The following is a 25,597-nucleotide window of genomic DNA, read 5'->3' as shown; positions in this document are numbered from 1 at the left end:
GCGGTGCTGATGTTGTTGGACCTATCGGCAGCGTTCGATACGGTCGACCATCGGCTTCTGGCATGCCGCCTTGCCGACGCTGGGATTCAGAGGCTGGCCTTGCAATGGCTTTCCTCTTTCCTTGATGGTCGGGGACAAAGGGTGGCGATTGGGGAGGAACTGTCCCAGAGACACACGCTTGACTGCGGGGTGCCTCAAGGGGCGGTACTTTCCCCGATGTTATTCAACATCTATATGCGCCCCCTTGCCCAGATTGCCCGAAGGTATGGGCTGGGTTGTCATCAATATGCTGATGACACCCAGCTCTATCTGCTTATGGATGGCCGGCCCACCTGCGTCCCAGAAAATCTGGACCGGGCGTTACAGGCAGTGGCTAGGTGGCTTAGGCTGAGCGGGCTGAAGCTGAATCCAGCGAAGACAGAGGTCCTTTGCTTGGGTCGCTGCGGCCCAAGAAGGGAAATCCCCCTGCCAGTTTTTGACGGCGCGCCGCTAACAGCGTCGGGCAGGGTCAAGAGCCTGGGGGTGCTATTGGAGCCTTCTCTGACGATGGAGGCTCAGATAGCAGCCACTGCCAAGTCCGCTTTTTTTCACCTTAGGCGGGCGAGGCAGTTGGCCCCCTTCCTGGAGCGTGACGACCTAGCAACAGTGATCCATGCTACGGTCACCTCAAGGTTGGACTACTGTAATGCCCTCTACATGGGGCTACCCTTGTGCCGGACCCGGAAACTGCAGTTAGTGCAGAACGCTGCTGCCCGGCTGCTACTAGGGCTCCCAAGATGGGAGCACATTCGGCCGGGGCTCCGGGATCTGCACTGGCTGCCAGTAATATTCCGAGTCCAGTACAAGGTGTTGGTCATTACCTTTAAAGCCCTATATGGCCTAGGACCTGCCTACCTTAGGGACCGTCTCTCCCCACACGTTCCCCAGAGAGTACTACGCTCCGGTTCACAAAATCTGCTGGTAGTCCCCGGGCCAAAGGAGGCCCGTCTAAAATCCACCAGGGATCGGGCCTTCTCAACAGCAGCACCTTATTGGTGGAACCAGCTGCCGGAGGAGGTGCGGGCCCTGCGGGACCTAGGGCAGTTCCGCAGGGCCTGTAAGACAGCCCTCTTCCGGCAGGCCTATAACACCTAACTGATAATGAGAACATCTCTGGATGGAACAAAAATGCTCTTATAGACCGCTGGTTTTATTTTATCTTGTTTTATTAATTATGGTTTTAATTGTATTTGAAAACGTTTTAAATTGAATTATATGAATCATTATGTTGTAAGCCGCCCTGAGACACTTCGGTGAGAAGGGCGGGATATAAGTCCATTAAATAAATAAATAAATAAATAAATATTCAAAGGGCATGCTATAAGGTATGTCCCAATAACTAGCCTGGTTCTCATGGTTGTTACATACATACAGCCCTGTTCATGACCATGAACAAAAGCACAAAGAATGCACTATCCTTTATCTGTACAAACATCCATCTGTACATAAGATTTTAATCTTACCCTGTTACTTAAAAAAGCACTTAGCACTTCACAAATGGACTCATCCGAGTACAAACTAATGGCTGTTACTGTATGCCATAAATTTGTCATACAACTGTAATGTAATGAAGAATGGAGTCACATTTGCACACTTACATATATGAAAGTTTATTACAGGTAAATGCAAAAAGATCCATGTGTGTTCAACCAGCTGGTCTATATATAGCCATGAGTCACACCTGTGTAAATCCAAGCCATACATACATACTGTTCCTCATCATGCCAAATGCATCCTAATTCTTTCCCACCCATCTGTCTAGAAATCCACACACAAAAATGAGACCTGCTTGTCAAGTAAAAATTATGAAGAGCAGAAATTCTCAAAAGGGCTTCTTTGTATATTAAAAGCACAGCCAGTTCTCAAAAACCATAGTGGTAGAGAAGCCTAAAATTAACACAGTTCCTATTTATAGCCCTTTGATTAGAAGCTCGTCACCTCGAAGTTTTTATTCCCTTTATCCATTTATAAGGCCATAACACAGTTTGACTTGAGCTAAATAGCATGGTGTCCCACGGATCTCACCAGAACTTAATGTACCATTCAGATGCAGTTAAATTAGTAATAGACAGCAGTCTGTGCACCACGGGGCTCTTGCTGCCTCAGAAAGCTCTCTTTCTCACTCTCTTTCTCTCACTCTCTCAATGCCTTATGCAGCAAAGAGGCAGCGGGGTGGGAGGGGGGAGAACCAGCACAGAGACAGCAGCAAGCTGTATCCACCCTCACTTCCTGCTACACACCTTGAGCAGTGAGAAGATAACTGGTTTTGAGCTCAGAGCCAGTAGTAACCAAATGCTTCTGAAGGGGGAACAGAGGGCTTGAGCTCTGAATTTTGCAGCCTTATTTCCCATCATCTCTGATTTAGAAATGCTGCTATTACAGTGACTGGAAACATTGCCACAGCCAGCTCTCCTTCATTAGCATAGCGAAGATTGGCTCATCCATCTCAGTACAGTCAGCAGTTCCATTTATTTCTTTGCTGTGACTCCTGAGGGTGGAGGGGCATTGGATGGCCACCAGCAGCTCTTCAGGACAGCAGCCCAATAGAAACTTTCCTGGTAAAGCAAAGGGCTAATCTTCCACTGTTGTGACTTTCAAAAGATGTTGATTCAGAGCACAGAGTCTTCCAGTCCTCCTTATGTAGTTGATTGTTCAACACTGCTCCCTACAGTGACCTCCAAAGGGAGAAGCGTGCAGCTCACACTGCTTCCAGAGTTGTAATCCCTTCTAAGCATCCTATAGCAACAGTCAGCAAAATGCTTTCTCCTTCCTGACAAATCCTTGCTAAGTTTTGCTGAGCATGAAATTTTAGGACTCCAAAGTCTCTAGACAAGTTAAAGTATCTGCCTTCAGGGATAATTTCACTAAATTGGGTGAGCCGAGCAATAGTGCCAACTTTATGCTCAGTTAAAAGCTAGTGGTATTTATAAATGTCTGCTCTCTCCTGAAAAATACCCAGGTTACTGATGGAGACAGAGAAATAAGGGACAATTTAAGTAGTCTCTCTAGCTTGCCATAATAAAAAGCCAGTTGGGGGAGGGGATAGATGCTTGAGCACACATCCCCTTCTCATTGTTGCCTTATGGTCTGTTCCAATCTCTACTTTCTTTTCAACTAGTGCTTGATTGAAAGGTGATGGGATGAAGGTTTCCTGGCAATTATAGCTCAGGGTTCTCCAGCATGGCACTCAGTGCCCAGGTGCCTGCCAACACTGCCCCTGATGCCTCCTGAGCTCTTCAGAAAGTGTGCAGGGCTTTTGTAAGGCAGGGGTTGTCAGTGGCTGCCCTCATGCAAATGAAATTGTTTTCCATGGATGCAGCAGCAGCAGCTGCTACTGCAAGATCAGGAGGACTGATAAGCAGCTCGGCTTGTTCCATTTCTCCTTCAGGCTTCCCGTCTTCTTACTCCCTTTTCTCTTTTTCCCTCCCTCCAACACAGGCTTTCAGTAGATTTTTTTATTCCCATTCAGTAATTCTTTTTGCAAAGTTAAGAGGGAGGCATTCTATTTTGCTCCATCTGTTGTGACAGTCATTTTGGACTGGCACTCACCACCCTTTGCAAAGGCATAAAAAGGTTGAGGACACCTGGTATACCCTAATCAGTTGTGAGAGTTTGTCAGTAAGCAGCTGCTAGTTCTGACTACTTAGTGGTAATATAAAAGCATTCTGTGCATGTCCATAGTTACTCTTCTCATTAGTAGGGTTGCCAGGTCCAATTCAAGAAATATCTGGGGACTTTGGGGGTGGAGCCAGGAGACATTGGGATGGAGCCAGGAGCAAGGTTGTGACAAGCATAATTGAACTCCAAAGGGAGTTCTGGTCATGGCATTTAAAGGGACTGCACACCTTTTAAATGCCTTCCCTTCATTGGAAACAATGAAGGACAGGGGCACCTTCTTTTGAAGCTCATAGAATTTGATACCCTAATCCAACTTTTTTGAAACCTTCCCCCACGTGGGGATTGGCAACTCTACTCATTAGTGTTACAACCTTTCAGAGTTGAGCTCCATCATTGAAAGTGGTTCTGGAACTATAATTTGGGAAGTGAATTAAAAAGGAAATACAAAGCTGGAAAAGTCTTTTTTAAAAAGAGGGGAGTCAGAAATGAAGAAAATGTTGAATGGGGAAATGTACAAAACAGGAATAAAGATGGAAGCGGGATTCTGATCTAAAATGGATTCACAAAAGAATCCAAAAGTGAGGAAAAAATGAAGTGAGGAGATGGTAAAGAGGACAAAGAGATAGTAATGTGGAGTGGAAAAATGAATGGGAAAGAAGTCTGTTAATGTTATCATTCAGTCCTTAGTAGGCACTAGGCAGCCTCTGCCAAAGCTGCCAGCCACCAACAGCTCAGCTTAAGAGCACTAAACTGGGGAAGGGGGAGGGGAGCCTAAGAGGAGGTAGTCTCACAACCAGCAGCACCCATGAGAGATGAGTTGCTTTGGCAACCCAAAAGACAATCCAAAGAGCTTCTCCCCACCCCCGCAACCTCATCTGCACACATGTAGACATTGCTTTTATTGTTTATTAAATGTTATATAATTTTCTGCAAATCTGGGGTTTTCCTGGGTTCGCAGAAGCATATACCCTACCACTGCACAAGAAGAGAAGACTGTAGATTTATACTCTGCCCTTCTCTCTGAATCTCAGAACAGCTTACAATCTCCTTTACATTCTTAACCCACAACAGACACCCTGTGAGGTGCGTGGAGCTAAGAGAGCTCTCACAGAAGCTGCCCTTTCAGGAACAACTCTTGTGAAAGCTACGGCTGACCCAAGGCCATTCCAGCAGATGCAAGTGCAGGAGTGGGGAATCAAACCCGGTTCTCTCAGATAAGAGTCTGCACACTTTACTACTACACCAAACAAGTTCTCCTTGTGGATTTTTAAAGCTTACATTGTGGGCCCACCCATGCTTGCATGATGGGAAAAACACCCATATAGAGCTCTCTTGCTGCAAGATTTTTAACTGAGGGTTTGAGATGTGTATAGTTCCTGGACACACACACACACACTTATGCACTAGTCCTCCCCTTTAAACATCAACTGTAAGCACTGGTTGGTTGCCAGCCAGCTGCTGAACAAATGATTTATACTTCAGAGAATGAATCAATACAATATATGGCCAGAGACATCTTTAATCTTTCAGAAGGATTAGGCTGCAAGGGGATGTCAGCGGCACTACACAGCTTTTCAATTCAGTTTTCAATTTGGAAAGCTAGAGAAAGACTTCCCTCCTTCTCCTTTCCCTTCCCACTACATAACTCCCCTTTCCCCTTCCTTTCTTTTTCTAAAATTAAGGATGGACAAGACATCCAGTTTCATACAGTGAGTGAATTCCTCTGTAATCTGTTAGCCGTTTATTCTATATTATCAAAATGCCATCAGTTTCATGAGCTGCATTGTGGTCTCTGAATGTGCATTCTTACCTGGTAGAGGCCATGTCCCACTTCAGGGAGAAAAGAAGACATTCTCCTCCTCACAGAGTAGCTTGGCCAAAGCCAGGTTAGCCTTGGGTGTGTGAAGTCAGATCAAAGTTAGACAGGGGATGGCTCAACAAGCCAAATATGAAAAGAAATGAAGATCTGCCGGCAGACATGCTATCACCCTGCTATAAGTGGAGGCAATGCATCTCTGTGCCTGAAGTAAAATGCAATGCATTGCCTCTCTATTCCTTGATAATGCTGTACTTTCAGACTGTATTCATGTACTAGGGCAGGCTCTGTAATGAGGTGACATGAGGCAGTCACCAAAAGAAGCAGATTTTGGAAATTCTACCTATGCCCCCAACTGCTGCCCCTACCTAACAACCAGAAGAGAGACTCCTCTTTACCCCCTTCCTCCCCGGGCCTCTTTAAAAGCAGCAGAGCAACCCACACATGCCATTACCTGTTCTTCCAGAAGATACTTTCCTGTAAGGCTTTATTCATCATTTCTGGTTGCCTGTTGCTAGGACACCCAGAATAGTGGCTAAACTCTTGCAAGAGGAAGTAATCTTGCAAGAGTTCAAAAGGCCCTATAGGGCACACATGGCTTACTATGTTATTTTTGTAAGAGACTTGCAGCAGCCAAGACATAAGGAAGGTTGTCTCCTCTGGTTGATAGGTGTGGGCAGTGGTGGCAGCAGTGAGGGACAGGGGCATTTACTGGGTCCTGACTTGGTGAGAAGAAAGGCAGGTTTAAAAATATTTTAAATATATAAATACTGCCACCATTGCCTTCTCAGAAGGCCAAATATGTTGGGCTGCTACTGACCTAGAGGAAAGGAGGGTGCTTTATATTGAACACCTAGAACATCTATTAAAAGACAAAGGGATAGCCCAGCACTGGGCACCCACAGAGCTTTAAGAGACAGGGACATGCAAACAGATGTCACACCAACACCATGACATCACTTCTGGCATGTCCCCAAAAGTGATGGCATTGCATCAGCATGACTCATGCTGGTGCAATGACATCAATTCCAGGGTCACACCAAAAGTGACATCACAGCATCTATGCAATTCCTGTTTCCCCACATCCCCTGCCCCTGATCTACCAAGCAGCAGCAGGTAACCAAGGCTGCCAAATGGGAGGCCTCCCAGCAGAGCAGGAGACCTGGCAGCCCTAGGCAGGACATTTTTTTTTTTCTTAAGACAGCTGGCAACCCTATCTGAGCATGATGTTACATAGCAATTTCCATAAAAAATAGCCATATGGATAAAGTGACCTAAGCCAAAGGATGAATTTTCTGACATGGATCCATTGAAGCTTTATGCAAGGAAGTGCACTGTCCACCTCCATGGTTCCTTCCTTTGTGGACAAAAGTTTGGTGAATTTAACAAATGCATAACAAGCAAATTCAAAACAGTGAAGTTTTTTTCTGGCAGAATAATGCAGAGATGGGGAAAACTTTATCTGTTGATTTCTGCCTACAAAGCACAGAGTTAAAGGTACGGAGAGGCTATGCAGTCTTATGCCACCAGCTAATACATTCTTGGAATAGCCACTGCTGCACCATGATATTATGCCAGCATTGCAAGAGCTGTTTGACATGCTCAGCAACAAGTTTTATTTGACCTACAATGAAAATCAAAGGAATTATGCTGCAAATGTTGAAGCACCATCTACTGGTGCTGTAAGTATTCACACCCATCAGGCATTCATCTCAGCATTCTTTTACCATGACTTGCCTAGCCTCATTTTTTTTCTCAATACCTTCTCATGATTGCAAATGGAATAAAATGCCTGCCCTGTTGATCCATTAAAAGACAAAGAATATACCTACCAGGCAAGTTCTAGAGTATCTTCCAGAAGAACATAAAAGAATGAACAGGGACAGAATTTCATCTACAAGATGGCTGCCCATTCATGCTAATAGAGAATCAGGCCCTTGTACCTACCATGCTGTTAGCAGTCAATCCCATCCTCTCTCAGAGGGGTGGTTTATAGCTCACAGAGCCAGAAACACTGGTCTTAAAATATCACTCCCAGAATCATAAGTACAGGACACTGCCCAGCCCAAAATGAAACTATAATATAGTGGATTCAACTCATGGAAGAGGTGAGATGGTAGTGAACATAGCTCTTTATTCAATACAGCATCATACAGGGCTGCACTCAAAGACTAACTGCTGGTCCAACAGGGCCAACTATATATACTTTCCAGGTTCCCACACTAGCATCCTATTGGACCATTCAAACCAGCAGGGGGCCCATGACTGGAGCAGGGCAGCAGGGATTTGGATCCTACTGCCCATTGTTCCCAAGTCCCCAAGCTCAGTCCTACAGGCTCCAATGAGCCAGGCAAGAACTCCATAAAAAAGACACATTATTGATCACATATATAATAGAAACAAAATGGATACCAGTCAGAAACAAGCCTGGGCAAGTATTTGGAAGGTGAGTCAGAGCAGCTGTCTACTGCCCCTGCATGCCATGGAGAAATATATAATTTAAGACAATGGGTAAGTGGGTGTAGAGAAAGTAAGGTTGGACTAATCCCATCAAGTCCAACCTCTGCATCCACTCACCCTAATTAAGCAACAGTTGATCAATGCTTAATTCTGTTCACCTAACCCATTAACCCTTCCTGCCAGGTACGTGTAGGGTCATTAAACCTCTCATATGCCAAAACCCCACCTCAGAAAAACCCATTAAGTTATTGGGTTTTTTTCTGGCAAATGCATCATAACTGCCAGAGTGCAAGTTTTGTCCAATGTCAGAAGCACTCTGCTGCCCAGCAGTGTCTGTGTTGTGTGTATGTCTCTTGCATTATCCATAAACATCCCATTTTTTGTTCTATCTTCTTTTCATTAAATGCTGGCCATTTTGCTGCTTCTGTGGACCCTTCCTTGAGATTGGTAATTATCACCCTACCCTAAGACGTCTTTCCTCCTGTTGCTCCACTTACCTAAGTGTTTTCAGTTAATTTCTATTGTCTTTTAAATAAAAATCTTTCCAGTTGAACACCTGCCTGGTTTACTTCAAGAGTTCTCTTAAGGGAAAAATCCCCAAAAACATAGGTGGAGAATCACGATTACCCCCTCTCACTGTATCTTCTAAAAGCTAATTCCACCAGCTAACTAAGAGACTGCCTCTTTGGGTAACATTGCAGTATAAGGTTTAAGCAAGGAAGGAATTTGAAACTGTTCTCCGTCATCTTGTGGGAAAATTGGCTTCTCCTCGCAGCCCTCATATTATGCCCTACATGTAAGTTGTTTTGGTTTTTAAAGTAAGAGTTGACTTCTATTGAACAGAATTTGTGAAAATCAGCAAGAAACTGCAATCAAGGAGGGTCAACCCAGACTCTGTTTTCTTCTAGTAGCAACCAGCACAGTCAGACATCAGCCAAAGTGTTTACTTGTGTTCATATTCTTCACATATGCTTGGTTGTGCAACCAACAACATGATTATGTATGTACAATCACATACTGCTCTCCCACAGATTCCCCCACAAGCTTCTTTTTCTGCCACCACCACCACCTCCCTTTCTGTTGTTTTGCTACAGTCTTTAAAGGCATGAAGCAGAGACATTCTCACAGCTGGTGTTCACATTTACAAGGTGTCTCCCAGTGTCCTGTATTGCTGCCCAACTCAGTAATCATTACTGGTAAAGGCAGGTGAACTGACAGATTTGGAGCAAATTGCACAAACATGTTCTCACACTGCCTCATAGGATTTGTACTTTAATATGTACACAAAGGCATTATGTTTGCCAAATTCTTCCTATTAAGACATGTTTGACTAACAAAAATATATACTTTAGGGATGTGCAGCCTGTTGCTTCACTGCTTGTATCCTATCACTCTGCCCAGCCAAGTCTGAAGTCCAAGCAGCTTCTTCCACCAATAGAGGACCCATTGTCATTGGAGAAAGGCTTCAGAGTTAGCTGAGCAGATTGGTAGGGCCCATCATGTTTGAAGCATGTTTACATAACTCATTGTTGTTAATAAGACAGATAGAACTCTTCAAATAGGGAGACATTCACACTTGTACATTCTTATACTGATGCTGGAGAGCAGTAGTAGTCCCTCAGAGGACGATGCACATTTTCCTAGGCAACTGCATGATGAAAAGCTGCTCAGATTGGCTGCATTTATGTGTTCATGACCTTCTAGCGTATGAAGCAACTTGTGTGAAACCCTGCAGAAATAGCTATTGCACAGATATGGTACACAGTGTGTATTTTGAACAAAAATGTCAACGTAATGGTGTGAGGGGACTCAACTTGCACGTAAAACAAAAATTTATCACAGTATAGTGCCAATAATGTTTATTTTCAAGCTCTCAGCATCTTTGGAAGTTGGTAGCAATAAAATTTAATCCTGAAATCTGGTCCTAGTGAACCCAACTTCATTAAGAAATAGCTACCTCAACTTTCGCAAATGTAGCAAAGCCAAGAATGGTACTAATCATTGGCCCAGCAAGTAAACATGTCTTTAAAATAGGTGTGTATAGTTATTAGAGATATATAAGAACTCATCTTGTCCATGGACGTCACCTTTTCCCTTGTGTCCCAATAACTGCAGTCCCTTAAATGATGAAGTTTATGGTAACATTATTCATACCTCATGCATGTGTAGAGGAGTGCAATATTCTGGCTCCTGGCTCCTGGCTCATGTAACATTATACATTCACAGAGGTGATTATCTTCCCCTTGACATCTGTCCATGAGTCTCTTAGGCTAGCTTGATTCATATTTTAAGAACTCTTGGTTTAATCTCTCTCAAGAGAAATACTTTCATTGTTTGACTTTCTTGAGGCAACCAGTTGTCAAGCGCACTAATTTCTGTAATGTATTTTTCTAGAGAAAGAGCAGATCACTAGCTCTCTATTGCCCCCTCCTTATTTACAGGTAACCTTTGATGATATCCTATATGGCAACTGTGTAACTGTGTGTACGTCATTACTCCCAAGGCTTGTGTCCTTGGTACAGCTCCCGAGCTTCTAACAATAAAACTACTTTGATTTAAAACAAAGAACTGGTTATTGAGAAATATCAGTGCTTGACATTTTGCGAGTAATCCCACTTGGGGACATAACCAAATTGGAAACTTTCTACCACGATGGCGGAGAAGGCTCCAGATAACAGAGAAGCTCCCGACAACCCAGAATGACCGATTGGCGAAGATCAAGGACCTGACACAGCCCCAAGACAACCTACGTGGCACGTACTCAATGTCCGGAGGCCGGCAGGGAGAGGGTCTCCACTGCACATACAGTGACTGTTCATAACCCCAATGGATTGGGGCCCCAGCAGGTCCACTAGCCTGATGGATGAAGCACCCGCTCGGAGAGAGGCGATCTTAGCGCTACCCCCCCTATGCACACGGATGGGGGACGACAGCGACCAAGGCACCTCTGAGGCAAGTGGAGGGGATGGTCGAAAAGAACGAGGTCCCAATCTGATCCCAAATGATGAGGAGGAGGAAGAACAAAATCCCAACCCACGGGACTTCCTCCAAATGATGAGGTTGGAGATGGCAGAGATGGCTAGAGGTCTCAGAGAAGAAATGTGGGCAAATAACGCCTTTATGACCCAAGAAGTGAGAAGGCATTTAGACCGGGCACTGCAACCTCCAGCGCTGAGAGGGGGGCAACCACAACAACACCCCCCCCCCCAACAACTGCAGCAACCCCAGCAACCTCAGCCGCCGCCACCGAGGGATTACGGCCGGGGTCGCGAGCTAAATGCCACCTTCAACAGGGACCCCGAGGAGGTGGAGTACTTTTCAATACAAGCTAATAGCTTTATGTTCTATTGGGGGTACACCTTCCCCGATGAGTTTAGCCAAGTGGATTACTTAGGCTCCAAACCGAAGGGGGTGGAACGAACAGATGAAGATCAAGCAGTTCCAGAGGGGCCTGAATGCAAGCGTGTTGGATTGAGTCCTCCAACAAGCTCACCCTACTTCACTGGTAGGGTAGGTGCAACTGGTGGGGGAAGTGGAAACCAACATGAAGAGAGTGGCTCTCCAGCATCAACAGTAGCAAGGGGGTAAGGGGGGACATGAGTCTCGGCTGGGGGTAAAGGCAGAAGGGTGCAAAGCAGGCCAGTCCGGGGAGACAACTAAACCAACCACCCCCAGACGCTGCTTTTGCTGTGGCAACCCCAACCACATGGCGGCAAACTGCCCCGAGCGGCCTCGAGCCCCCCCTCACCCTGAAGACCAGCACACCCAAAACGAAGAAGGTGGAGGGACAAGCAAAAGAACCAGCAAAGGGCAGCTCGGCATCCGCAACCCCACGGGAAAAGGAGATCATCATCATTGACGAAATGGGAGAAGATGCCTGGGAAGACGAGCCGGCAGGAAACAAGAGCAACCTGCACTGAGAGGTGCTGAGCAACAGGTCGTGGAATTAACGGCGCCACTGAGGGCGAGAATTACGGGAACTTTGTTCTTCATCCCATTGACTTTACTGAACCATAGAGTTAAGTGTTTTATACATGCCTGAGCGCTACTAGATTCTGGGTTCACCAGAGACATAACCACACCCAAACTAGTGGAGGCTCTTGGACTCCCTACGAGTCCTCTGCAGCATCCCATACAATTTGAACAGATGAATGAGACAGTAATGAAAGGGGAACCCTGCACGGAACAAACCCAAGGGGTGCCAATGGGGATAGAAGACCGCTGGGATACAGAGATTTTTGTCGTGGCCCCTTCATCGTCATTGGACATTGTCCTGGGAGTGGGATGGCTGGCTAAACATGAACCCAACATAAAATGGGGGGACCAAATCATATACTTTAGAGATGGAGGATGCGAGCCTCACAAATGGAACGTGGAATGGGGCCCTGAACCGCCCCCCCTTGAATGAAAAACTATGCCTCACTATAGAAGAGGTGAGATCGATCCCAAAAGAGTACAGAGACTTAAAACAAGTATTCAGTGAAGAAGAAGGTAATGATCTCCCCCCCCCCATCGGGACACTGACTGTGACATAGAGCTGATTCTGGGGCAGAGCCTCCCCAGAGCCAAACTCTACTCCATGGGGTGGGCTGAAAAAGCAAAGCTCCACAAGTTTTAAGACAAGAACCTAAAATGTGGGTTCATTAGGCCGACCACGGCCCCCCACGCTGCCCAAGTGCTTTTTAGGAAAAAGAAAGACGGGGGCTTAGGCTATGTATGGATTTTAGGGGAAGCAACACAATTTCGACATCGAATGCGTACCCCATACCCCTCATAAAGGACCTATTAAGCATCATGTCAGAGGGAAAGATTTTTACCAAGCTGGATCTGAGAGATGCTTACTCCCGGGTACACATAAAAGAGGGAGACGAATGGAAGATGGCGTTTAACATGCCGATGGGGCAATTTGAGTACTTAGTCATGCCATTCGAGTTGCAAGGGGCCCCTGGAGTCTTCATGAACTTCATAAATGAAGTACTACGAAAGTATTTGTACCGAGGGGTACTGGTGTACCTGGATGATATAATTATTTATTCCAAAGACCTCCTCTCACATGTGAAATTGGTGAGGAAAGTCTTAGCAACCCTCTATGAAAACCAACTGTATGCGAAACTATCCAAGTGCGAGTTCCATAAGACAGAATTGGATTACCTAGGCTACCGAGTGTCGGGGAGGGGTTTGCCAATGGACCCAGCTAAAATACAAGCAGTGCTAGATTGGAAGCCCCCAAGGACACGTAGACAGCTCCAATCCTTTATCGGATTTGCAAATTTTTACTGTAATTTTATTCAAGGGTTCGCCCACACCATGCTCCCCTTGACAGACCTCCTTAAAACAAACGGAAGAGGTCCTGAGGCCAAGCGGCTGGGAGCAAAATTAAATTGGATGGAAAGCTGTCAAGAGGCATTCACCAAGTTAAAGAGATTGTTCACCAGTGAACCCATTCTGATTCACCCCAATGAGTTAAAACCATTTATGGTCCAATGCAACGCCAGTGATGTCGCCATGGGGGCAATTTTAATGCAACCAGATGAGGGGGGGGTCCCTAAAACCCTGCGCTTACATCTCTAAAAAATTCTCCTAAAATCAGAGGAATTGGTCGGTGTGGGACAAGGAAGCATTCGCTGTAACGTTTATTTGATTTATATCCCACCCTCCCCACCGAGGCGGGCTCAGGGTGGCTTACAACATAAAAGCATAGAACAATAACATTAATAAATATTAAAATACATATTCAATAATTTACAGTAGTTAAAACAATTAAGACAGTTAAGACAAAGGAACAGAAACAGTCTATTAATTTGGTGTTAATCTGATGGTGACGGGCTTCCTCCGAAGTTCTTAAATGCCAGTCAGTTGTATGCTAACTGGAAGAGGACAGTCTTGCAGGCCTTGTGGAACTGTTCAAGGATCCACAAGGCCCTCACTTCATCCGGTAACTGGTTCCACCAGCAGGGGGCTGTGACTGAAAAGGCCCTATCTCTGATCGATTTCAGTCGGGCCTCCTTCGGCCCGGGGATTACTAGCAGATTTTGTGATCCAGATCTAAGTACTCTCTGGGAAACATGTGGGGAGAGATGGTCCCTAAGGTAGATAGGTCCTAGGCCATATAGGGCTTTAAAGGTAATAACCAGCACCTTGTAACGAACCCGGTATACTATTGGCAGCCAGTGCTGTTCCCACAGTCCCGGCTGAATGTGCTCCTAATAACAGCTGGGTCACAGAGTTCTGCACTAGCTGCAACTTCTGGGTTCGGTACAGGGGCAGCCCCATGTAGAGGGCATCACAGTAGTCCAGCCTCGAGGTGACCATTGCATGGATCACTGTTGCCAGGTCACCATGCTCCAGGAAGGGAACCAACTGCCTTGCCTGCCTAAGATGAAAAAATGCGGACTTAGCAGTGGCTGCTATCTGGGCCTCCATTGTCAAGGCAGGCTCCAGTAGTACCCCAAAGCTCCTGACCTTGCGTGCCATTGTTAGTGGCGCACCGTCAAAGGCCAGTAGGGGAATTTCCCTTCCTGGACCCCCGTGACCCAGGCAAAGGACCTCTGTCTTCGCTGGATTTAGCTTCAGTCTACTCAGCTTAAGCCATCCAGCCACGGCTTGCAGCACCAGGTCCAGATTTTCTGGGACACAGCCAGGCCGTCCATCCATCAGCAGATAGAGCTGAGTGTCATCAGTGTACTGGTGACAACCCAGCCCATACATCCAGGCAATCTGGGCAGGGGGCACATGTAGATGTTAAACAACATCGGGGAGAGCACCGCCCCCTGAGGCACCCCACAGTCAAGTGCATGTCTCTGGGACAGTTCACCCCCAATCTCCAACCTTTGTCCCTGACCATCAAGGAAAGAGGAAAGCCATTGTAAGGCCAACCCCTGAATCCCCGCGTCAGCAAGACGGCAGGTCAGCAATCAATGGTCAACCATATCGATCGCTGCCGATAGGTCTAACAACATCAGTACTGCCGAGCCACCTCAATCCAGGTGCCACTAGAGGTCATCTACTAGGGCAACCTGCACTGTCTCCTCCCCATGGCCTGGGTGAAAGCCGGACTGGTGGGAATCTAAAATGGAAGCGTCCTCCAGAAAGCTCTGTAACTGCCCTCTCAATAATTTTACCCAAAAAGGGTAAATTCGAGACCGGCCGGTAGTGTGCCATTTCAGCCGGGTCTAGTGTTGATTTTTTCAAGAGATGGCGGACCACAGCCTCTTTAAGTAGTGTTGGAAAACGCCCTTCCATAAGGGATCTATTCACGATATCCCTATAGGATATCTAAGCTCCCTCTGGCAAGCTTTAATAAGCCAGGAGGGGCAAGGGTCCAGATCACAAGTGGTAGGGCGTGCAGTAGAGAGGATCCTGTCAACATCCTCTAGGCTGAGAGTACTGAAGCAATTCAGGATAAAACTAGAAGACAGGCATGGGGCCTCGTGTTCGCATACTATCTCCAGTGTGGTGGGAAGGTCGTGGCGGAGCGACGAGATCTTATCTGCAGAGAAATTCGCAAAGGCCTCACAGCCAATCTCCAATTCCTTAGAATTTAACCTGCCTTGTGGCAGCGTTGTAAGGGTCCAAATTGTATTGAACGATTGTGCCGAGCGCGAAATTGCAGATGCAATCTTGGTCGCAAAGTACATTTTCTTTGCGGCTTTGACTACCATCTTATAGGACCTCATAAACTCTCTATAAGATGTTCTAGTCGCTTCGTCTCGAGTACTCCACCACTGCCTCTCTAGTCATCTGAGTCCTCACTTCATCTGCCGTAACTCCATGTTATACCATGGTGCCAACTTCGAGTGGGGGCACAGAGGACGCCGAGGATGTTCGCGTTAAAGACATGGAGGTCTTGGTTAGAAGGAGCAAGGGTCCTGTTTGAAATATGGACAGACCACAAAAACCTGAAAGCCCTAACAGGGCGTAGAAAACTAATGGAGAAGCAGATCCGGGATTCTTCGCCAAATTTGATTTCAAATTGAAACACATTCCGGGGTCTAAGAATTTCCTGGCTGATGCGCTATCTCACCTCCCCCAGCACAACAGCCAAAGAGAGGTGATTGATTCGTTAATCTCCCCCAACCACTTGGGGGGAGCTGTAACCACCCACTCACAAGCAAAGCACGAAAAAACCGAAGAGAAGGGGGGAGACTGATTAAAGAGGTGGAAAGAGAAGGAGATGCAGTACCCAATGGAGTGAAAAAAGGGGAAGGGGGCTTCTGGTACAAGGACAATAAGCTTTAAGTGCCAGAGAGCCTCCGGAAAGAAGTGCTACAAGCGGGGTGTATTGTATTTTCTGATTAGATGGAAGCATTTCTCAACAGCACACGACGAATGGGTGATTAATTCAAATGTGAGAGTACCAGTGCTGATTAAACAATTCTATGCTAAATATCCTTCAAAGCCCAGAAGGGGGGCTTTGGGGGGGGCAGTATGTCAAGCGCGCTCATTTCTGTAATGTATTTTTCTAGAGAAAGAGCAGGTCACCAGCTCTCTATTGCCCCCTCCTTATTTACAGCCAGTGGGCAAGTAATAAATCCATCTGGCCCTAGGATGTTTATGCTACAGCCTGGCTGGCATTACCTTCATGTCGCCTCTCCCACAGTTTCACAGAGACAACCCTTATCTTCTCCCAGAGTAGTGTGAGAATGTTTGATGTTTCCAATAGCCTAAAATTCCTTAGTAATAAAATAGATAGTGGTTTAGCAACCTTTGAACCCGTGACTCAAGTATGCATCTGTATGGTAACCTTTATTTGATGATATCCTATATAGCAACTGTGTAACTGTGTGTATGTCATTACTCCCAAGGCTTGTGTCCTTGGTACAGCTCCCGAGTTTCTAACAATAAAACTACTTTGATTTAAAACAAAAAACTGGTTATTGAGAAATATCGGCGCTTGACACCAGTACTTCTTATGTACTCGTTTACTTATATAGACACCAAATGGACCAAATGATAGTATCAACAAGACCCTACAAACCACCATTCCTCCACAAACAGTCACAGTAATGAATTCAGCCTAGGATGTGCAATTAAAAGGACTTAAGTGAGATTTATAGCAGGATTATATCAGTAGGGCATTACCAAAATCTAACATTTGGACACTGTGCGGACCTTAGAAATATGCAATTACAATAAGCTTGATGTGCTGGATAAACACATAAACACTCAGGCTCTTGCCCAAGGTTGGAAAGCCTTCTACAGCTAGTCTGACAGAGGGACAGAAGGGTCACAAACCAGTCCAGACAGAAACACTACAGGGAAATCTATCTGCCAAGGGAAGTTTTGAAGGCCCCGATCTTTGCGGCTTTGTGCATGAAAGTCTGGAATCTAGGAAACACTTCAGCATATTTCTGTAAGGATCACATCATTTTTACTTGCCCAGTCACCTGGCCTTTAACAGCTGCCTAGCACAGAGAAATCCTTCAAGTAAAACTTTTCCACCATGGAGATACACTTGGAAAAGCTTCTACTTCTAAATGTGCACTTGTTAAGCTGATCCCAAAGACAAAAGAGCACAGCCAGTCAAAATGTGAGGACTAGATTTAAGTCCAGTAGCACCTTCAAGATCAACAAGATTTTCACAGGGCATAAGCTTTCAAGAGTCAAAGTTACCTTCATCAAACACACAAACAAAATGCATTGACCTTGCTAGCTTTACTGTCATTTGAGCTATAACTCTATTTACATGTATATTATTCTCCCATAAGCCCTCCACTGAAACAGAGAAAAACTGATCCTTCTCTGAGCCAGAATAAAATTAAGCATGCGCTGCACACATGTTAGGATCATCCATGAGTCAGCTGTGCCTGTGAATGAAGTAGTGTCACTGCCCATTGTTGGCATCAGATAGTGTGCAGTGGGTTTGTATTTTAAATGTAGTTCTGTCTAAAACTATGGTATGGTCCACCTAATACCATGCTAGAAAAACATTGTCTCCATGCCAGAAATGTACAAAGCATATCATTACATTTTCATTTACCCTCACACCATCTCTGTTTTTGCAGGATCAGCAAAGCTGAACTTACAGATTCCTCAGTAGAAACAGAAACACAACATGTACTGTTGTGGCTTGCCTATTCTATGGCCATTCTATAGTTACAACTTTTCTAGTTACAATTATTAGAACTTTTATGCTCCCCTTATCCCTCATCAAAGGAAGTATCTGATGACATTCCTGCTGACAGGTCAAAGCAGACATGCAGCTAGATCAGCATTTGTGTAGTGATCCTTTTTGTCACACTGCCTTGTTACAACATGGTCCTTGGCCTTTGAAAACAACACCAACCATCAGCAATAACTCTCTATTAGACATTACTGCTTAGACAATGTAGCCAAAGGAAAGTCACTATTTAAACATCTGGTACCTCCAGTACTATGGATATATGCATATCATAGTAGAATTTTCAAATGACCTTTCATGACCTCCAAGTCTGACATATGAATTGAAAGATAAATGCATCACTTTACATCAAGACTTCAATCGTTCACAGAAGTTCAGAGGTCCATATTTCATCACACAGGAGGAGTTATTTATTGTTTATTCCATGCAGTTGTATACACTATTTCTATCTTATGGCTTATGCCTTTATAAGAATAGAATTGTACTTACCATCTTCTCTGGATTTCTGAATGAAAGCCTCCACTCCACTCTCACCATAGCTGCCTTCAGAGGCTAAGGTTGAAACATAATTCCACTTGAATGCTTTGACAATATCCACCATAGCTTGGGCCTGGTAGGTATCTGAGGGGACGACACGGGAAAAGAAGTCATATCTGCTATTGTCACTCAGGTCGGGGGCAGTGGAAGCATAGCTTATCTGGGGAATCTGTAAGAACAAAGCAAAAGATCACAATATTAAACTGGGAAAATCCATAAAACATAGATTAGCATCTGAGTATCTAATCTCTGACTGCTCCATGAAGCCACAAACAAATTGCTGCTCTTTCTCATTACAAAGGAAATGGGAGGAAACTCTTGCTGACTATCTATGCCAGGACAAGCAGTTTGATAATCCATGGGGTTCAGCTTGAATAATGTCACAACATTAGGAGGCAAGGAGCAGCACAGTTCAGAGAGAAATCTGAATGATCACTGGATCTAGCAAAGAACAAATCAGGACACAGTCCTTAACAGCCCTTAAGACACAGTCCTTAAGACACATTAAAACATTACAACGTAATGAGTAAACATATAGATGCTTCAGGCCCCCATATCTCATAATCCAAAATCCCAGTCTGCTCCCATGATTTATTCCTTAGATCCTTTACACACAATGGGGTAGTAGGCAAAGAAAGAAACTCTGAAGAATGAACAATGGGGGATGTCAATCTCCAGATGCCTTCAGATTCTCCCAAGAGCTTTTTCAACTTTTAATATGATAGGTATGATTCACAGGATGGAGAACAGCAGCAGCAGCAGTTAAAATAATATTTGCTTTTTCCCCTCCCTTCCTCCCTTCCTTCCGAACATATTCCATTTGATTGTCCCAGATGAGGAGCTTGGGACACATCAGATATAATGCTGTTGTAGCTCTATGTTTCTCCCACAAAATTTGGCAACACAACATAGAATGACCTTGCTCAGTTCCGCAGGGCCTGTAAGACAGCCCTCTTCCGGTTAGCCTACGCCTGACTGGGAAATAAATGTAGCTTATTAGACTTCTGTGACTCATACGGTATAAATTTAATGTTAAAATTTTAAGGTTTTTAGGTTTTTAAATGTTTTAACTTTTAAATGTAATAATTCTGAACTCTGTTTTATTGTTTGCTGTGAGCCGCCCTGAGCCATTTTGTGGGAAGGGCGGGATATAAGTTATAGAATAAATAAATAAATGATGGATGAAAGAAACACTGGAGTCTTCCCCAAGAACAAACAAAAGCAGTCAGACAAATGCTTCACCTTTTCATATCTAAAGAATAGATACAGAAGGAAAAAGAGAGATTTCAGATGGATTGGAAGCCCTGGAACTGCTACTTGATGGAGATCTGAAGGGCTCCCAGCACCAGGTTTGAATGTACCAAAAAAAAAAAGAAGCAGATAAAATGAATATCTGCTGCTTTAATTTTACCCTTGTTGTGATTTATATTTTGCTTAATTGGTGCAGCTGTCACCACCCACCAGTCTCATCTCCTCCCAAGATTTGAGTCTAATTATGACAGACTTCAAAAGGGCAGTCAGGAACTCCAGGGATAGCAAGGAAGGGTGTTTTTTTTATAAAACATGGCAGCTGAAGCTATCAACAAGTTACTTTGGCAGAAGTAGTAGCTGTTAGAGAAAAGTGAGAAAACACAATTGCCCCCCAAGGTCAGAATAAAGAGCCGGACACAATGTATTGGAATAAACTTGGGCCACTTTTATTAAACAACATAATCCATGGCAAGGGTACCCAACCAGCAGCCTGGCCAGGGCTAGGGGTCACCGCTCCCCTGCCATTAGCGGGCAAGAGACTCAGCCCCCTCCAGGCAGGCCCAGCAGGGAGGCACGCACCAGAGGGCCCAAACCCAGACGCACATCTCGACGGAAAGGCACCCTCTAGCCGAGCCTCCAGAACGGTCTGCATTTTCCAAACCCGGGTCTCCAAACCCCAAGGTTGGTCATACCAGACCCCTAATTCCCCAAAAGGGGGATGCTTCACAGTCCTCCCCTAGCTGTATAGTGTCCTAAACCCCCCAAAACTGCCACAACTAAGGCCACATCTCTACTTAGGGCTTAGCACCCACCGGGAGACCCAAAGCCACCCGCAACTCTTGCTGCAAATCTCTCAGGAAAAGCATGTTACCCTTTTCTGAGAGATGCACCCCATCCCCTCTGTAGAGGTCAGGAAATTTCGTTGAAATGTCTGGATGGGGCAAATAGTGGCCCAACCCCCCTTCTAACACCTTTTTAATTTCCTTATTAGTCTTATACCGGGCCCTCTCAACAGCTGCACAACAGCAAAGGACACCAAAGGTCCCAAGCACAACACCAAACCCGGTGGGGCAGCATGGCTGATTACACTATGATGGTCCCAGGCCATCGCTCCCTAATGTGCTGAAAGTCATCACGGGCCTGCCAAACTAAGGCCTTGCCCTTTAAAAGCCCCAGATCATTGCCTCTCAGGTGAACAATTAAAACCTGGGGAGGAGGACCCACACTATCTCGAAATAACAAAGGCAGCAGGCCTGGCCACTGAAGGCCCCGGCACCCCCGCCATTCAATACCAACATGTTGGCTGAGTCCCAGCTGAGAACCGACCAAAGTTCTCCGCGCCTGGTGAGCGGCCCAAAACACGTGGCTATGGCCACAGATGAGAACTTGGCTCCTCTGGCCAGGAACAACAGCATCTAAAGAGAAAAAACAGTTAAACAGGCACATAACCAGTAGCAACCAAATAACAAGCTACCTAAGGCCTAAGAAATGGTCGAACATAAAACTTGTAAGCCGAGGAACGCCAATGGCCCAAGCGCTGAATCGAAGAGGAAGGATACCCCACGGCGGCAGCTTTTGAGGCTGCCCCAATCCTAAAGGAGTGGGTCCCAAACCGCACTCCTGTCAAACCCAGTTTACCTAAAGCCCGTGACGTCACCGCCCAAAACTGATGTCTCATCAACGGGCTACCACCGTGATGGCAAAACAAAAACCCTTCACCGGGCTCCCGGGCTGCCAAATAAGCAGCCAACGCAGTAACCGGACACAGCTCAAGCTCTGAGCAACTACCCAACTCAAGTACCACACCTTTCTGCAACTGATCCATCTTAGAGCGACAAACCGTAATCATTGCCTTACCCTCAGATAGCCTCAGATCCCTCAATAAGAGAGCCCATTTGTGGACTGCGCCACCAGTTCACTGACTCTCAAGGCCCCAAAAAACGCCACTAAGGATGCAGCATGAAACAAACATGCTTCAAAAGCAGAAGCACACACCACGTCCCAAACCCCGCCGAATTGACGGAGACATAGGATTCCATGTGTCCACTCTGGGTCCGGCCTCTCTGGCCCACCCCTCCAACATCTTTCGAAGCCGAAAGTCAGCTGTCTCCTCCCTATAACCCAGCACCTTACTGGCAAAAGCCAATGCTGACAGGCGCCCCCTAATGGATCGCACAGCCAATCCTTTACCTCGAAACGAAACACAGTAGTGGAGCAACTGCTCCACCGGGAGGGGCCAAATGATGTGATACCCTACCTCGGCCCTAAAGTCTTCAAACTGCCACACAGCCCATTCATAAGACTTCTTGGTGCTGGGCGTAATGGCTAGGCCTATCGCTCTGCAGGCCTCGGCTCTCCAATCAGCCACAGCTCCTGGGGCATTGGCACTGCCTCTCTGTCAGCATCTGGGGCCAGCTGGCACAGACCTCTCTGTCTGTTTATGAGAGATAGAGCGTCAGCCACCCCGTTACTCACCCCAGGAACATGTTTGGCTAAAAACAAAATATTAAGCCGCAAACAGCGCAGAGTGAAGGCCCTCACCAACCTCATCACCTGCTGAGATTTGAATGAAAGGGAATTAATGACGTGGACTACTGCCATATTATTACACCAAAAATGGACAGTGTGATTGGCCATATCCTTCCCCCACAGCCAAACCGCGACTAAAATGGAAAAGAACTCAAGAAACGTAAGATCTTGGTCCACACCCACCTTCACCCAAGAATCAGGCCAACTATCTGCGCACCAGTGTCCATGGAAATAGACTCCAAAACCCAAAGACCCCGAAGCATCAGACATGACCTGAAGCTCAGCTTCGAGCCTCATGTTGTCTCTCCAAAAGGAGACTCCATTGAAGAACTCCAAAAATTCCTGCCAAACCCTCAAATCATCCCTCATGCTGCAGGTAACCTGAGTCCTATGCTGATACAGGCGTAACCCTGCCATAGCATCACAAAGCCTTCTAAGAAAAGCCCTCCCTGGAGCAACCACTTTGCACACAAAGTTGAGGTGCCCCACCAGCTGTTGTAACTCCAGCGAGGTAAACTTCTTTTTAAGAAGGAAGGCAGAAACCCTAGCTCTCAACTCAACTATCTTTTGAAAAGGTACCCTAGACTGCTGTGCAACAGTATCTATCTCGATCCATAAAATGTCAGTTTTGGACCGGACCTTCCGTTTTTTCAGGGGCCAAAGGGATTTGCCCCTCAGGGACACAGGAATGGCAGCCACCTTTTCCAATAAAGGGACTAAAAAAGGCAACACCACCCCCTCCTTCCGAAAAAAGGCAACCTTCAATCCTCCAGCCACCCAAAAAAAACTCACCTGGGACTCCACTACGCCTGCTCCCGACAAGTAAGGAGGCCAATCCCCCAAGTTCCAACCACCCAGGCTCCTGGAAGACCAGCCCCTGCCCCAGGCACACCCAGGCCCCTGGCAGCCCAGCCCCAAGCAAACTCAGCCTCAAACAAGCCACCGCCACTGCTGCCACCGCCGCCGCAAATCCCGTTCCGACGCTCGCCGCCACTGCGAAGCTCCCAACGCAACCCTAAAGGCCTCAGCAGCCCTCAAGCCACCTCCCAAACGTCCAAAGGACTTGAAGGCAGAGCAGGGTCTGGCAGTTGGGAATGCCAAACCCTGCCCACAGAATTGAGCGCCCAAACAGCACGTGCCAACTCCTGCTGCCCTGGGCGGCAAACAGGCTAATGCAGCCTAGCAGCGTTGCTGCTGGCTGCAAGCCTCAGAATATACATTTTCCACTCTAACCTTCCAAATCTCTGGGACTACTTCCACTTAGGGATGCCAGTTGGCTGGTGGCATGACATCAGTGTCAGACATTATGTCATACCTTTCTAGGAACTGGTCAAAACTCTATGGTAAGCCCCCCATGTGCTCCCCTTCCCCCCCCCCCCCCAGTTTTCTGCTGCTTGCTAGGCCAGGCTGGGCAATAGGTACGTATGAGCATGAACCAAATTATAAACCAAAATTCAGCATGAATTGGGCATGGTTTGTGGTTCAGAAACCTTGCTGTGTGCCATCCCACCCCACCCCTCACAAACCTCCCACAAACATCCCAGCTGGTTTTAGGAGATTAGTGTGGTTTGTGTCAGCAGACACACTTGCACTGGTGGGGCTTGAAAGTGTTTAAAGAAACCATGGTCTCTTTAAATGCCTTTCCAAGCCACGCCATCGCATCACCAATAACTGGTGCTGCAATGATGTCACTTCCAATATAACCAGAAGTGACATCATGTCACTGATGATGCTCTAGCATTCAACCAACATTATATGGTTAGCATTTGAGTCAAAAGCTAGAGTGCCACCAGCAGTGTGATGACATCATTTCCAGTCATGTCAGAAAAGATGTCATTGCCAGCAATGCTGGTACATTGCTGGTGACAAGGCACCCCTCCTGGTGAGTCTCTGACAGGTTCCCAGCCTCATGCTGGCACCGCTGTTTTGAACCCCAACTTCAGAAGCCCATTTGGTAGAAGAAAGATCAGCACTGCCATATACACTACTCAGACTTCCATTATTCCACAAATTATTTCCAGACCTGAAATTCATAGTGAATTCTCCATATCAGTTTTAAATGGGAAGTCAAACCAATCTTGTTATTAGTTCCTTATTAGTTTCATACATTCATAACAGAGCTGAAATGAATCTCTGCAAATATTTGAACTCTACTAAATGTTCCATATTTCTCATTCAAAACCTTTTCAATGCATAATTCAAATTCAGATTTTCAAAATTCAAAATACAAATTATTTGGATTGTTTCCATTCTCAGATGAACTGATTTTGGAAGGCTTCAAACTTGAAATCTTATAGCTGTGAAATACTACATACTATGGCAAGCTATCCCTCAAACGTGGTCAGATAAAAATACCATTACTTGTACAGAGGGAGCTTAGGTATCCTGTATGGGATATCATAAATAGATCCCTGATGGAAGGGCAATTTCCAACACCTCTTAAGGAGGCAGTGGTCCGCCCCCTCTTAAAAAAAACAACATTGGACCCGGCCGAATTGGCACACTAGCGGCCGGTCTCGAATTTACCCTTTTTGGGTAAACTCATTGAGAGGGCTGTGGCGTTGCAACTACAGAGTTTCCTGGAGGATGCTTCCGGAGACAGTGCTGGTTGACCTAGTGGATGATCTCCAGCGGCATCTGGACCGAGGCGGCTCGGCGGTACTGATGTTGTTAGACCTGACGGCAGCGTTCGATACGGTCGACCATCGGTTGCTGACTTGCCGTCTCGCCAACGTGGGGATTCAGGGGTTGGCTCTGCAATGGCTTACCTCTTTCCTCAAGGGTCGGGGACAAAGAGTGGCGATTGGGGGTGAACTGTCCCGGAGGTACCCGCTGGATTGCGGGGTCCCTCAGGGAGCAGTTCTATCCCCGATGTTGTTTAACATCTACATGCGCCCTCTTGCCCAGATTGCCCGGAGATATGGGCTGGGTTGCCACCAGTACGCTGATGACACCCAGCTCTATTTGCTTATGGACGGCCGGCCTGCCTGTGTCCCAGAAAACCTGGACCTGGCATTGCAGGCCGTGTCTAGATGGCTCAGGCTGAGCGGGCTGAAGCTAAATCCAACGAAGACAGAGGTCCTTTGCCTGGGTTGCCGTGGTCCGGGGAGGGAGATTCCCTTACCGGCCCTCGATGGTGTGCCTCTGTCAGCGGCGCACAGGGTTAGAAGCCTGGGGGTGCTATTGGAGCCTACTCTAACTATGGAGGCCCAGATAGCAGCCACTGC

General features: G+C 46.3%; 1 protein-coding gene across 2 annotated transcripts in view; it reads right to left on the bottom strand.

Moving 5' to 3' along the window:
• The window catches only part of GRM4 (glutamate metabotropic receptor 4), a 618,169-nt gene that overhangs the window by 347,020 nt on the left and 245,552 nt on the right, over positions 1–25,597 (bottom strand). For both annotated transcript variants that reach the window (XM_060231489.1, XM_060231490.1), the window contains one exon: positions 18,543–18,759. In XM_060231489.1, the coding sequence (XP_060087472.1) occupies positions 18,543–18,759 (217 nt within the window). The remainder of the gene's footprint in view (positions 1–18,542; positions 18,760–25,597) is intronic.

The sequence above is a fragment of the Heteronotia binoei genome, chromosome 2, assembly GCF_032191835.1.
Source record: "Heteronotia binoei isolate CCM8104 ecotype False Entrance Well chromosome 2, APGP_CSIRO_Hbin_v1, whole genome shotgun sequence".
Lineage (NCBI taxonomy): Eukaryota > Metazoa > Chordata > Lepidosauria > Squamata > Gekkonidae > Heteronotia > Heteronotia binoei.
Note: the sequence above shows the minus strand (reverse complement) of the source record. Positions and strands in the feature narration are given on the sequence as shown.